Below are 15683 nucleotides of genomic sequence, written 5' to 3' on the forward strand. Positions count from 1 at the left end.
AGCACTCTTTCCTGCTTATGCAGGGGGTCGGACTCGATGATCTATTGAGGTCCCTTCCGACCCTAACATCTATGAATCTATGAATCTATAGACTGGTCAGTTTGACTTCGGTCCTGGGGAAGCTCTTTGAAAAATTGTCAAGGAGGACATCACCCACAAGCTCTCATCTGGTGGGGTACTGAGAAGCAACCAGCATGGCTTTGTAGAGGGGAGATCATGCCTAACAAACCTGGTGTTCTTTTATGACCAGGTAACTAACCACCTGGACATGGGACAGGAGGTGGATGTCATCTGCCTAGATTTCAGCAAGGCCCTTGATACTGTTTCCCATGAAATCCTCTCAGTTAAGCTGGAGAGTTCTGGCCTAGACCAGGCTACAGCGAAGTGGGTTGGGAACTGACTCAGTGGCTGATCCCAACGAGTCTTGATTAATGGAGTCGCCTCATCCTGGAAGGCTGTCTCCAGCGGTGTACCCCAGGGATCAATGCTTGGGCCCGTGTTCTTTAATATCTTTATTAATGATTTAGATGAGGGAATGAAAAGTGCGATGATTAAGTTTGCAGATGATACCAAACTGTGGGGACAAGCAGGCACATCAGAGGATAGGTCATGGATTCAGGAAGACCTTGACAGGCTGGTTTTATGGACTGAACAAAACCAGATGAGATTCAACAGAGACAAATGCTGGGTCCTTCATCTAGGTAGGAAGAATCCTCACCATATCTATACGATCAGTGGTGGTCCACTGGGTGGCACTGCATCTGAAAGGAACTTAGGGGTAACAGTAGACCAGAAGATGAATATGAGCCACCAGTATGACGAAGTCCCCAACAGAGCAAATAGAACTGGAGTACAACATCCAGTTCTGGGCACCACACTTCAAGAAAGATGTGGACAATTTCGAAAGGGTGCAGAGAAGGGATACCCGCATGATCAAGGGCCTGGGGGACAGGCATTATGAGGAGAGACTTTGGGATCTGCGACTGTTCAGGCTAATCAAAAGAAAGCTGAGAGGCGACTTGATAGCTGCCTACAAATATGTCAAGGGAGAACACCAGGACCTAGGTGAACAACTTTTCAGAAAAGCTGTCCCTGGGAAGACACAGACCAATGGACACAAGCTAGTTGAGGAAAAGTTTCAGCTGGACATAAGAAAAAACATCTTTTCTGTATGGGTAACTAGAATCTGGAGCGCACTTTCAGCAGAGGTGGTGCAGTCTCCATGTCTGGCAGTCTTTAAGAGGAGGCAGGACTGATACTTTGTTGAGCTTGTTTGAGCCCAATTACCTCCTGCCCATGGCAGGGAACTGGACTTGATGATCTTATAGGTCCTTTCCAGTCCTCCTTTCTATGATTCTATGATTTTTTAGCACAGTTAGTTCAGAAACACACCTTTAAGCAGCATGTTTGTATCTATTTGTGGGTAGTATAAACTATACATGCTATTAATCCAAAACTAAGGTGCATGATCTACCAAATAGTTTATTGGACTGGGCCCCAGAAGAGTCCACACAATTTCTTGCCATGGTGACCCCACAGCTCAGCACTGCTGTGTGTGTACACCTCCTCCCTCCCACCTCCCCCAGGTTCCATGTGCTAATTAGACCCCACTCATAACTGAAACTGGTTTTCGTCATGATGCCTGGGGTACTTCAAAAATGTAGATGCAGACTAGTCACAGGGGAGCCTTATTCAGCTTCACCTCCCAGAGGATGGGATTGCACTAATCATATGTGACAAGCTGAGAGAGGGGGAGAAAGAGATTCTGGGTGAATCGTTTAGGGCCCCATTTGTTGATGTTTGCTAGACATTTAAGGCTGGTGTAGAAACAGGACTCACTGGAAATGGGAAAGAAAGGCACAGCTCAGCTGGCGGAATGAAGAGGAAGTCGAAATATATTCAGTGTAGTGGCTCATCGTGACTTGAAAGAGTCATTGCTGAGGGGGACTGCGCTTAATGGACACTACTCTATACCTTAATTGGATGGGCTGCACCAAACTGTTGTCATGGTAGGCTTCCATCAGCATGTTTTATAGTTATGCTGAGTGTTGGCTACATTTAATCAGCTTCATAGTTATTAGTCTCCGTTACTGAGAATATACTACTTTTAGTAGCAGTTTAATGATAGACAATTAATTTAAGATTTCCTTTTATACAAATGTAAGACAAAGGGCTTCCCCCCGTGCTGATTGGGGATGGAAGGAACCTTGTCTTGTATTCAAGTAAATACGGTAGATTTGTTAAGACAGAAAAGAACTGTGCAGAACTCAAGGGTAAACAAACCAGGTAATGTACAAGTCTATGGCAAATGAAGTTTGAGGTTGATAAATACACACTGGAAAAACAAAACAAAAACCCCTCCTATTCTCACAGCATGTTTTAAAAATTAGCATGTGTTATCAACAAAGGAAAAGGACTCAGGTACTACAGTGGTTAGCTCAATGTAGGCCTTTGCTCAATGTCAGCTGCTGTCAGAAAAAACTAATCAGAGATTAAGTTGCATAAGGAAATGGGATCAAAGGCAATGTGTCGAGACTAATATAATTCCTCAGATGATGGTTTAAACTTTATCTGTAATACTTTGTGATAGACTAGTCACCCTGTTTCAGAGAGCATATTGCATTTACACGCAGATTCAAGGAAAAATGGCAACCAGAACTATCAAAGCCTGGAAAAACCTATTATACCAAAAGAGATTAAGAGACAGCAGTTCTTAACTAAGAAAAGATGAGTTAGAGCAGGGGTATCAAACTCATCTGGCTCTATGAGCTAGAGGAGTGGTGTGGAGCCAGTTTGTGGGCTGGGTGATTGGTTGCCAACAAGCCAGGCTGGAGCTCCAGCAACACTGCAGGAAGAAGCCCAGCATCCTGGCTGCTTGGCTGCTGCTGCAGGAACAAGACAAGGTACTTCTGGGGTTCCAGTACTGCAAGTCTCATCCAGGTGCTTGGCTATCATTGGGAGAAAGTACCCTGTTGAGGCTGTGGGCCTAATTGAGTCCACAGACTCAACAGGTTAGACCCCGGAGTTAGAGGCGTATGATAAAAATGTACAAAATTACAATATAAGAAAGGTAAATTGGGATTTGTTGTTTTCCTTTCCCATAATGGAACAAGAGGGCATCTACTGAGAATTAAAAGCTGGGAAATTCAAACCTGAAAGGAAGTGCTGTTTTATAATTTGCAATTAAAGCATGGAACTCATTGCCACCTGAAATCAAGGCGGAGAGTTTAGCATGGTTCAGTAAAAGACTGGTTATTTATATGGAGAGCAAGACTAGCTAGATTTGCTATTGTTCATTATAACCATTGTAGAAAGTATGTTAAATCTCATGCTTGCAGATTAAATCACTCTTTGGGTGTGTCTACATGAGATGCTTTACTGCACAGTAGAGTAGCTTATTGCACAGTAAGCATGTGCTTCTTCATCTGCACATGCTTACTACACAGTAAACTGCTCTACTTGCAAGTAAATTTGCTACCTGCAAATGCAACTGGCAAATTTACTCCTGAGTAGTTACTGTACAGTAACGCATGCATAGATGCTGCCTGGGAGCAAATTTACTCCAGGTCAGCTCTGCTGCTAAGGGACCAGCCTCATCACAGCCCCAGGACCCTGTGACTGGGAGCCTCTCTTGCCCCAGGGCTGGGCCAGCTCTATCCCAGCCCCAGCCTCAGCCCCAGGCTCCTAAAAGCCTGCAGGCACTGTGGAGTCCTGGGGCATGTGCAGGCAGCTGTGGCCACACCAGGCCACTGCATCCCCCTGCACAGGCTGAAAGGCAGCTCAGGCAGCTTGCCTGCCCCCTGGTACCACTCCCAGCTGGCAGTGCCACATCCAGTCCTGCAGGGTGCTGCAGGTATCTGCCAGGCCTGCCAGCACCTGGGCTCAGCTGCAGCCAGCGCCTGCCCACTGGGGCCAGCTGGCAGCAGGTGACCCCCAGCAGCCTGCCTGGACCCTGCAGGTGCTGCCTGACACTGCCTTACCACTTGGCTGCCAGTGCCAAGCCATGCCCTTGTGTTGGGTGTTGCAAGCAGCTGCCCAGGCTTGGCAACCCTGGGACAGCTGTGCAGAGGCCCAGAGAGCCATCGTGGGAGCCACTGTGGTATCCTCACTGACACCACATGCTGCCTTCTGGGGTGCCAACTGGTTGCTGGAGGAGACTGGGGACCTCATGGCTTTGTGGGGTGTGGCTGAGGTGCTCAGCAGTTTGTGCAGGGTGGATGTTCCCAGTGTACATGTTTATGAGGGGCTGTCAGGCCGTATGTGGGAGCACGGGCATTGCCAGCCAGTGCGCCAGTGTCAGATAAAGTTCATGCTCTTTATGTGGCAACTGGACATCTTCCTCACAACCCGGGACCCAGGCTCCAGCCATGCTGTGTACTGAAGCATGGGTGGCCTGCTCAAGCCTCTGCTGTGGCCTGGCACCTGCAGGGATGTGCCATCAGGGGAGGGCCCCTCAGGCTGCCAGCATCTCATCCTGCCGAGCTCCCCACCCACAGTGTCCTCAGCAGTTCTGGGAGCCCAGGCCAGTGCCTACTTTGCCAGCTCTGCAGCCTCAGCCCCGCCATGAAACCTGGCCGGCCATGTCACTGCTGGCCCCCAGCAGCACCAGCTCCTCCCCAGAGGGGACCCCTGCCTAGGCAACTGCACACTGCACCCCTCCAACTGCGAAGACTGCCAGGAGCTGCATGCTGTCAGTGCCAGCTGCTGGGGACACCAGTCCCACCCATATGGTAAGCCCCACACTGAGGCAAAGGCCCTCCCGGCCTCAGCTCCTGCCCCTTGCCCTTCCCCAGCTCTCCATCCCTGCCTGGCCTGCCTGTGTTTTCCTGGCCCCTGGGTTCCCCTTCCCCCTCCACAACATGCAGGGAGGTGGAAGACAGAGCAAAACTTTACTAAGCAGACTGTGCCCTTGCAGCTAGGTGGGCACAAGCCTTTCATATGCCAAGGAACATGTCTGTGCTGGCAGTGATGTCCTCCTTAGCTGTGGGGGACAGGGACATGTAGTGCAGCCACAGGTAGCCCTCCAGGTGGTAGCATAATGGATTGGGCATTCTTTGGTCCACGCAAACCACTCCTTGTGCTGTGCCTGGGACACTCGCAGCACTGGCATACTTGGGGGCGGGGAGCTGGACCTGGGGCACCAGCCAGTGAGGCCCTCTATGGGGAGGGTGGGGTCACTGGCAGCTCCGCATCCTAGTCATCTGGGAGCCCCATGCCCCCTGAGCCCCCGTGCGCTGGGCTTGGCGGCAGCACAAGATACAGGCTGGCTTGCAGGAGGTGCAGGGGGGGAGTGGTTCTGGAGCCATGGCAGCAGGCCATTGGGGAAGGAGTGAGGAGGAGAGTCTGTTGTTGGGGAGGGAGGGGTCAGGCTCTGTTGTTGAGGGGGGAGGAGGGGTCTTTTTCTGTGAGGCCAATAAAGTGTTTTTCAGAGAACTGTCTGCAGTGAGCTTGGTGCTAGGGGTGGGTGGTGGGGCAGGGGTCCATGGGCAGTTGTCTAGGCAGTCAACAGTGGACAGTGCAGGAGGAGGTGGTGCCCTGGGCCCCACTGTTGGGTGTGTGGCTCACCTAGGGCCTTGGCAGGGGACCCTGCTGGGGCCAGGACCGTGGCCAGCAGGAACTCAGGGCACTGGCCATCTCTGCCAAGGGCAGAGGCTAAAGCAGCCATGGCATGGGCGATAGCAGCTGCATGCTGCCCACGGGCTTTGCATGCTGCTTCCAGCAAAGAAACAACTGACCAGGGAAAGGAAGCAGGGCTGCCTTTTAAAGATGGCTGCTGGCCACAGGCAGTTGTGGCCAGAGCCTCCAGCTCCCCCTGGTGGTGGCAGGGACCCATTGCAGGGTTGCAGGAAGTGGGTGAAGTTTGTTCTTTGCCGCCACAAATCTGCTCCCACTTCCCCGCACGTGTAGATGCCTGCCTGGGAACATTTACTTGAGAGTAAACTACTGCCAGATCAAATGCATGTGTAGACTCACCCTTTGAGTATTAGAAAACAAACTTAGACCCCCCAATGGGGTAGATTATACTTTATTTGCCCACTCTGGGTTTATTATCCATCCCACTGAAATATCAAGTGTTGGCTGTTGTTGGAAACAGATTACTAGACTACGTGGGTTAATCCAATCTGTCCATTCTTATATTCTCCCTACAGTAAAATAGTATTTTTCATGGAGTGCTTTCTCTAATGTGCGCACATGTATATATTTAGTGCCTACATGTGCGTATCTTTAAGATTACTCTTGATAATTCAGACTTTTTTTCTGCACATTTAAATCCATACACAGTCATAAATATCTTCCATTTTGCTGGTGTATTTCCACCTAAATAAACAATGGTTCACATTTCAATCTTGAACTCACAACACAGACTACCTGGTACGTTCCTTTAAATACACAATTAATGCTTTTCATCATTCATTTAAATTTATTAGTAAGATATATACTATATATAGTATACTATATATATAGTTATAACTTGTAGTCGGTCTTTATTTATCGACTGCGAAGGTTGCATAAGTGTAAATGTAAATTCTGTGGCAACTACAAGAAGTGAAACTTTGGCACACTGCACATCATCACCATTCTTCTTCCTTGAGTGGGCAGATTACCGACAGGGTTAGAAAGAACAGGAGAGACAGAAGTTTCAATAGAGATCATGATAGTTATTGTACTTTTTCATTTCTTTTTTTCTTTTGACCTTATTGTCCTTGTTGTGTGCAGAATGTTATTACAGGCAAGACAAAAATCACTGCAACTGAGGCAAAGACAGTGGTTACCTAGAGAGCTGTTTGTCTGACATAGTGTCCTAGAATGCCAATAGGATTTTCTGATTATTTTATATACAGTGAATTTAATGTTTGCAAGTGCAGCTTTGACAGCTTGAGAGTATAAAATCCTTGAGAAAGCACTGCTTTCACAAGCCTCCTGCTAATATACCTCAGATGTGTTGAGGAGGGGCATCTTTAGGGGATACTTTTAGTTGTCTCAGTAATAATTATTGTTAATTAGTACTTTGCAGCTTCAAAGTGTTTGCTCTCTCTAAGGCTAAACAAGTGGTAATTATAACTTTCACACATATTCCCTGAAAGTAGATTGAGACTACCAAATTGTTTCACACATGTCACCAAACAGCCTGTTGGCTAACAGTATGCTTTGGTCTGTACCAGTCTAGCCTGGTTTTGAGCTTGCGATGGAGAGATTGTGAATGGCTAGTGAAAATAAAGAAAATTAAAATCTTTTGGCTGTGTACCTATAAAATAATACATAATTAAAATTTTAAATTCTAGCTTAACATTTGGTAGATCTCAAAAGTAGCTGTTCCCAGCAGCAGGTAAATAGTTATAAGCCTTCAGATCCTGCAAATCCCAGTCACTGAGCTTGCCTATATTGAGGCCCCAGACAAGTCTTTTGGGAATTTAGGGCTCCTTACAAGTGCAACAGCACTCTTTTGCCTGGAAGAAGTTTGATGCTGCATTTGCAGGGAAGAGTTGTTGCTCCAAATGTTGATCCTTGCAGGGCTAGGTGAACCAACTAAAATGTATATTAATTCTGAAGTTGCTGAAAAAAAATCTATTATTTGTTTTTCTTTGTTGTTTTCAGTTTTTTATAAATTGCCTTAACTGGTAGTATCTCACTAGCCACTAGATCTCATTCTATATTAAAAAGTTAACATTAAGCATTATTGGCTCCCATGTCCTAGAGTTGTACATGAGGAATCATACATGGTAGTCAAGTTACTACTTCATGCTCCAACCTCTTACCCCAGCCAAAAAATAAAATTGTTCTTACTCAACGTCTTTTGTCCATGTGACTGCCATTCCACTACGGACCTAAGTTTAAACTGATGAAGTAACAATTGATGGCTATGTATGCTATCATCAGACATATCTGTTTTGTTTGAGGGAGAGAGAGAGAGAGAGAGAGAGATAGAGAGTGTTAGTTTAAAGTCATCCTCATATATCAATGTCTTATGAATGGTCCTGACTACTAGAAACCAGGTAATGCACTGTCTGTTTACATTCTGTAGAAATATTTCCTCTGTGAGGCATTTCCAACTATGAGGCCTCCACTGAAAAGATGACAATAATATGAATTTTTAAAAACTCTCTAAATAGGTCTGAGTATAAGGTCACCTGCTGTTAACAGATTAATAGCTTCAGAGACTTTGGATTGTATTAATTTTTCATTTTGTGGAGGTATTTCAGTTCCACAAAATAGAAAGTAAATACTCCCGAGCATTTCTCCACCATTTTTAAAAGCTGCATGTTTTTTTTCTACCTCATCATGCATATGCTAGTTTCCGGCTCATGGCAATTTTGGACTTACCTACTTTTAAACAGAAGGTTGCTTTTATTTGTATGTTATTTAGCTTGGGTATTCTTCTAAATTAGAGCAGAATTAGAAATAAAACAAATTCCCAACTAGAAACTGTGAATTATTAATGGGCAGGGGCTTGAGGTATATTAAGCTAGCTCAAATATTACATTATGAAATAGGAATTTCAGTTTGCCATAAATCTGTCTGCCACAGCAGCTTAGAATGAAATAGTTTTACACATCTAAAGCAACATCAATTTGCCAGTCAGTGCTTCATGTATCAAAGAGTCTTCTGTGAAAATATCAATATCATTGGTTAATATAAATGAAATTAATTTTTAAAGCTGGGCTAAAGGTTGACGTCTGAAAAATTGCATTACTTTGCAGAAGAGAAATTTCTGTCTTCTAGTGAAATTTCAGGTCATAAGGGCAAGTAATTTTCACAATCTTCAATGGGAACCAGTGAAATATGAACTTCATTGTCACCTAGCCCCAAAGCGATAAGATAAAATGAGCTGATACATCATTTGCTGTGGTTTTATCATCTCTTCCAGTAATTGGAAGAGAAAACATAAGAGTCCCCCCCTCCCAAGCCCTCCACCACCCACACTCAGACTTAAACCATTTTAGTCTGATCAATACAAAGGTCACATCTCATTTATTTATTTATTTTTAATGTTTTATGCTGGCTAAAACTGTCTAGTGGAACATTAAAGTAATGAATATGTTTAATTGAATTTGTCACCCATGAAAATACTGAATAGAATTGTATATCAGACTGTAGTCAGGGATAGGACTATTACTAGAATGAAGAATTTAGTGGCTGCTTGACTAAATATTTGACAATTTATTAAAAACAGAGCATGTTCTTACCATCTACTCCCTCTGATTTGTTTTCTTATGGTGTGGTGACTGAGAAATCAAAAAAACATCTGTGGTGTTTCAGAGGAATGGTGCATTTTTAAAATTGCTATTAATACAACATCTTCCCTTGAGGCAGTTGTGTTTGGACTCCTTTAAGCAAGAAGCACCCTAGGAAGACTTTGTTTTCATAACAGTTCAACAAAACTAGAAATTAAGTGTGGTATGAAAAGCAGTGCAAATGGAGAGATAAATGTGAAAATAAACAATCTCATAGTTAGCCTAACTTCAGTATTGTGATGAAGATCTAGTATCAGAAAAATCTAGATCCTTTGTTTGAGTTTCTGTACAAAGTTGACATAAAGCACTGAGGATGCTTCTACAGTGATCTGAGATTATTTCTTGATTGCAGACTATTAAAATAGAAATGGAAATATCTTATATTTTCTGAATGTACACAACGTATGGATATTTTAAATATAAGTTTCAAAGAGACTTTATTTTGAAAAACAAAAATATGCATCAGCTTATAAAATCAGTTATTTGGTCATTATTTTACTTGTGGTACTTAAATTGCCTAGGATATAAAAGTAATGTTATTATTCAATTACTCTCTCAGTTCTGTAACCCATTTGCAGACTTAATTATCTCTAGACTACTCACATTTCCAAGATCAATAATACTTTAAAATGAAATATGCCCTAGTGTTTCTTTTGTTTTAAAATTTAAAGAACAATATTGCTTTTTTGAAGAAGTGTTTAGTTTTATTATAGAAAATAGCTATGCTGATATTACATCTTAAAAGCTGTAACTTATCATTAGCATGACCTTTTTAATCTTGATAGATACTTTTGATCATGCACTAAAATATTTCTTAAGCAGTTATTTTGAAGAATAGCTTTTCTTTCTAGGACTATTTATGCTCAGGTCACAAGATGGTAGAACAGTGCAGAAACGGGCACTTCGCTGCTGCGGAATTTAGTTATATATTTGCAGCAACGATGCATAATTAAGTAGTTGGTTTGTGTATGACCTTAAGGTGACAATCTCTGTAGTGTTCTTCAGTACAAAATAAAAGAGGGGCCTAAAATGAACATTTCATTTGGAGTTTTAAGTGCCCCTTATAGTTCTGTATTTAATTGCTTAGTGATCATCCTCTACTTCTATGGGGTATCATTGACTTTAGTGTCTCTAGAGATGAGAACAGGGGTTCATGCGTGGCTTTGATTGCAATGTTAAGGTAGAGCCTTAGTTTGTATATTTAAGATGATTTAGGATTATTACAATGAGGTGAATATAAACTTGAATTCTTTAGCTTTGTCATGTTATTTGTTAATATTGTGTCCATAAAGCTTAGTTGCGTATCAGTTTGCATAGCAACGCTTTGTAATTACAGAACTTCACAGTGACTCCTCATTTGTCATGATCGTTTTTAATTGGCACATGAAACTATGTACTTTTTTCCTATGTAAATACTTAAAATTTATTGTTTATTCAGACTCCTATATAACTTCAGTTTTAAAAAATCCAGTAAAGTGTTTCAATTTTAAAAATATTTCACCTTTTCTTTTCCTGTGAGTGGAGATCATACTAGGTGAGAGGATTAGATTATACTATCACAATTCTCTCTCTTTGTTTTAGAAGTCTTTAAAATGAAGCCAGCCACTTTTTAAAACTCAGTATATTGTGCAACAGGGTAAAGGAGCTTTTGCTTACATTATCAAAATGCTATAATTATCTGGCTCATTGATGGAAAAAGGGATTTTTTTTGCAGGGCAAAATGGAATTTAATTTTAAAATCTATAATTCTGAAGTTTAAAATATTAAAAGGACATAAGATTAATCCTTTCAGTTCTCTTTAAGAGAATAACAATTCTTAACATTTTTAAAGTTTTTTTTATTTTGGCTTTATTTGCTTCCTTTAAAAACTTGACAATTTTAAAATGTGGTCTTCTGATAAAATATTCTATGAGGCAAGAAATGACTGAATAAAGAGTTCAAATTTTCCTAAGAAATACTTAGTTAATAAACATTGAAAAGCAGCGTTTGTGTATCCTGTATCTTTCATACTACTATCCTTGGTGTGATAAGTGCAGAGCAATGGTAATGATGCAGTTTCCATAGCAACTGGTTCATTGGAGGGCTAGACCTCTGTCTAGGGTGCTGTCAGTGTGTGTGGAGTTTCAGAAAACAAAGTCCCAAAGAAGGTCTGCTTCCACCTAATCCAGTTTTAATTGAACTCCAGAGACTTTGAAGTGAAGCTACAGACCAGGCAGATAGTATTCCAACTAGAAATGAAGGTCTTGCTCAGCTAGGCCTCAGCTGCTCCTCAGTAGTGATAACTTCTAATGAATGCTTTAAAGAACTGTTGTTGAAAAGGTGCCTGGTAGTACATGTGTAGTTGAGTCTTTTTTTTTTTCAGTTGTTTCCAAGTTTATATGATAAACCTTGTGGGATTCAATAACTTTGTGATAATTATAAGAAGCATGCACTATAAAATATCTGCTACTTATAGGTTAGTGGATGTTTCTTCCTGCTGTTTGTTTAAGGATGTAATGGAAATTTGTTCACTTATGATGTTTTAATTGTATACTAGCTGTCACAAATGACTTCAGTTTGAGGAAGTAAAAAGTATATTTGGACTTTTAATTTTCTGTTTTTGTTCATCATTTCTGTGTAATTGATGTTTGACTTGAAATGAGCATGCATACAGTGAGACTGCCTGTCAAACTGAATTTTACCTTCTTAATTTAAATGTATGCAATTTGCCAAATTTATCAATTGGCCTCTAAGCCCCCAAAATACAGACTCCAATTCTAAAAATATTACTTTGATTTTCAAGTGAAATCAAGCCTTCTCTCAGCACAGTTTTTAGGCTTGCTTCTTGGTCTTCTCAATCAATCTTTGTTTTTTCATACTTTCTTTTTAAATACAGATTGTTTTGTGGGTAGCTCCACAAAGTTGTGCGAGTCTCTCAGCTGGAGTGGGTTAAAGACAGTAATTCTCAATCAGAGTGCCTTGGCATCCTGGGGTGCTTGAGATCCTTTCAAGAGTGCTGCAGGATACCATACAGTGTTAGTACTGTTGGGTGTGCAAACATGATTCAGAAGATAAATCCAGAGATTTCAAATAGGAATTCATGGTATTAAACAACATTGTGACCTATTATGGTCTTTCTGAGACCTTTGGAATGGAATTGTTCTATTATTTTTCTGTAGTCAAAAAAAAAAAAAGACTGAAAACCATTGGCGATGTGTAGGGGATGGATGCAGGTGCACGTGCATCCCCTGTAAAAAGGTGTTGCCAGCACTGCCGCTGGCACCTGTGGGCAGTTGCCTCTCACTGCTGACACCACTGGCGGTGCCTGCAGGCAGGACCCAATAACCCACCGGCTACCCAATAGCCACTGGCTGCTGCTGCTGGTGGCATCTGCGGGTGATGGCCGACCGCTGGTCTGCGCTTGCCACTCCCCTCTCCCGTCGCTGAGAGCACCGCGGCTGCCTGCAGGAGCTCACTGCTTGCTGCCGCCGACTGTGCTGCCGCCACCTACAGGAGCTTGCCATGCCCCCCTAGCCTTTGTGGGCACACAGTATTCATGCGGAAAACTAAGAGCTGGCATTTCCAAAGTGTACCCTGAGTCTGAAAGGTTGAGAACCATTGCTAAAGAAAGTGCCAACATGGCCCCAAGTCTTCTAAATTTCCAGTTTCTGAAATCATTTGCAAATGTTGCTGAATTCTCTTACCTTTCACATACCTCTCTAGAATTTCAGAGTCAAAATAGCTGTTGATTTCTGTGGATAATAAATAGCAGAAAGGTATTTCTTCTATAACAAATAGCAGAAAGGTAGGGACGACATTGCATTTTGCAAGTTCTGAACTTGTGTGCTGCTTGCTTTTTTGCTACTCTTGCCTTTTGTTGGACTGTCAGCTCTTCAAGACAGATGCTACACATTTTAGTTTTTGTTCATGTAGTGCCTTGCACAACAATTATGGTCTTTAGGCACAAGTGAATACAAATAATAATGCTTGTACAAACATTTGTGTATGTCACCAGGTTCTGCTCTTGCATAGTCCTTGAGGACAGTTAACTACATTCATTAGAATTCTTGCTCACATAGCTGTTTGGAAGTTCGTTTAGGCTAGGGACAGAAATTACTCAGAAACCGGTATAAATGATTGGAAACTGATTCTAATTTTTAACACAACTGAAGTTCAGTGCACATAAACCGCTTTCAAAATGGCCAAAACGGGTTTAAGATAAATCTGGATGGATGTAGTATCAGACTTAAATGATTTAGGTTAAATCAGTGTATTGAAATTCTGTCCCAAATCCCATCCAAGGGTAGGTGGGCTATCCTTGGCCCAGGCTGTCTATTATAGCCAATCAGGGAAGTGCCCCCCTGGCTTCTGGGGACTGGGCCACTCAAGGCATGTGGCTGCATTTCTGGAATCAAAAGTGAATATTTGTTCACTTTGGTTATCAATTTAATCTATGCATCTTAGACTAAACTGCAAAGATTGAATCATTTCAGCCTCAGGCTTTTTGACTGTCTATACTTAGCCTTAATGATTTTATGTATTTTCTTTGATTTTTAGGAACTTAATGTATAATATTGCTTCAGCAGAAGTGGGTTGGACACTATCTGTCCTAAATTTTATTTTTTTTTTGCATTGTCTTTTCATTTTGGTGTTTCGTTTCTTTTCTTTTCTTTTTTTTTTTTTTGACAAATTGCAGTTTCATTTTTCTTTTTGCTCATACTTTGTTAAACTGGCAGAGAAGTGCCCACTCTGGTTCTCTCTTAACACCTCCATAATTAAGCTTTGAAAAGAAAAGGCAAAATTGGAGCAACAAAGAAACAAAGTGGTTGAGGACTAAAGATGGGATTAGTCTGAATTGTGAAGGCAGACTAAGCATCTGTGTCTGTCATTTGGGATGACAGGAATTGTAACAAGTTACTTTGACAACCGCTTACTCCATAGAGAGATTATACTGAGTTCATTTGCAGGTTTGTGTTTAACCTTAGCTGACAAAATGATACTTAACCTCATACAATAAACCTTTATACTTCCAGAATTAATTGCTATTGCCTTAATGAGAAAAGTAAGGAAATGTTAAGTTTTTTAAGGGCATTTCTTCTTGATTATATGTTATATATTATAGAATACATGTTACTACATACAAGACAAAAATTAATCCCCCCCCAAATATTTTGTATTATTATTTAATAATGATGTGTTAAACGTTCTATACAGTTTTAACTATCTGTTGGTTAGGAAGAAATGCACCAAAAATCTGATTTTATGCACCCCCCCCCCAACAAGGGCAGGGCAGAGCTTAGCTCCAGTAGCTGAAGGAAGAATTTGGCTCCCATTTAAGCAGCAACAGTCCTGTGGTCAGATTTTCATTGAAAGATAGTGTTCATATTTTCCTTTACAGCTTAGTATTAAAATACTGAGGTCTTGTTTCTGTTTTCTTTTAATTCTGTTATTAGAGTTACAAACCTAACTTTATTTTTCCTTAGAATCTCTACAATTTCTGCTGTCTTGTATTAAAATATGTTACTGTTTTTGTTGCTAGTTGGTTCAAGATGTGATGTTCTGTTTTCTTCTGTATAATTATTGGCACTTTCTCTCTCATTAGATTCTAGCTTATACAGAAGGACTCCATGGAAAATGGCTCTTTACAGAGATTCGTTCAGTCTTTTCCCGACGCTATCTCTTGCAAAATACAGCACTGGAAATCTTCATGGCAAACAGAGGTAATATAAGTTTGTGATTGGAGTCATGAAGTGTTTTGGTTTGTGAATGCACTAGCTATTTGGCACATATATGCTGTTTGATATCTGCTGCTGTTTTTGTTTTATAGATATAGGCTGTATCTTAATTGTTTGAAGAACTTGGCTTAGGTTTCTTTGAAAAGATGTAAAACGCAAAAATACTTGGGATTTTAAGTCTAATGATAGTTTTTTTCGCCGTATAAATTTTCTAGATAAATCCTATAATCGAAACATCAAAACTTATTTGATTTCAATTACTGTATTTATTCACATACCATATATACTTCCCCCCCACCAAAGATCAGTCTCCCCCCACACACAAATTGGGGTGCATGTTTTAAGTGGGGAAGCTGATTGTCTTCCTGGAATAGAAGTACCCTGCTTTGACTCTTGCTGCACTGAGCAACAGCAATGGCATTTTATTCAGGCAGCTGAGGGAGTCAGTTAACTTAAATGGCTTGTTGTTCTTCACGCCAGAGGTTTTAAGGATCATCTCTTCTTTTTAATAGTCTTGCTGTTCCACTAATCAAGTTAATCTTTCTTCTGGCAATTTCACTGTCTGCAAGCTGTTTCTGGTCTCTCTTCTCCTGCTTTGAAGACCTGGAGACTGTTCTTTAGCTCTCTTCAAAATTATATGTTTACCCTTGGAGATTAGTCTTCAACAGCAGCTAGGGTTTCAGCCTGTGGTTAAGCAGGAAGGGAGGGTGAGTGAGCTGAAGCTTAGGCTCTTTCC

General features: G+C 41.6%; 1 protein-coding gene across 1 annotated transcript in view; it reads left to right on the forward strand.

Annotated features, from left to right (window-relative positions):
• The window catches only part of LRBA (LPS responsive beige-like anchor protein), a 621066-nt gene that overhangs the window by 413011 nt on the left and 192372 nt on the right, over nucleotides 1-15683 (forward strand). The window contains 1 exon segment of the mRNA XM_025198536.1: nucleotides 14815-14932. Within this exon segment, the coding sequence (XP_025054321.1) occupies nucleotides 14815-14932 (118 nt within the window).

This window comes from Alligator sinensis, unplaced genomic scaffold (assembly GCF_000455745.1).
Source record: "Alligator sinensis unplaced genomic scaffold, ASM45574v1 scaffold169_1, whole genome shotgun sequence".
NCBI lineage: Eukaryota > Metazoa > Chordata > Crocodylia > Alligatoridae > Alligator > Alligator sinensis.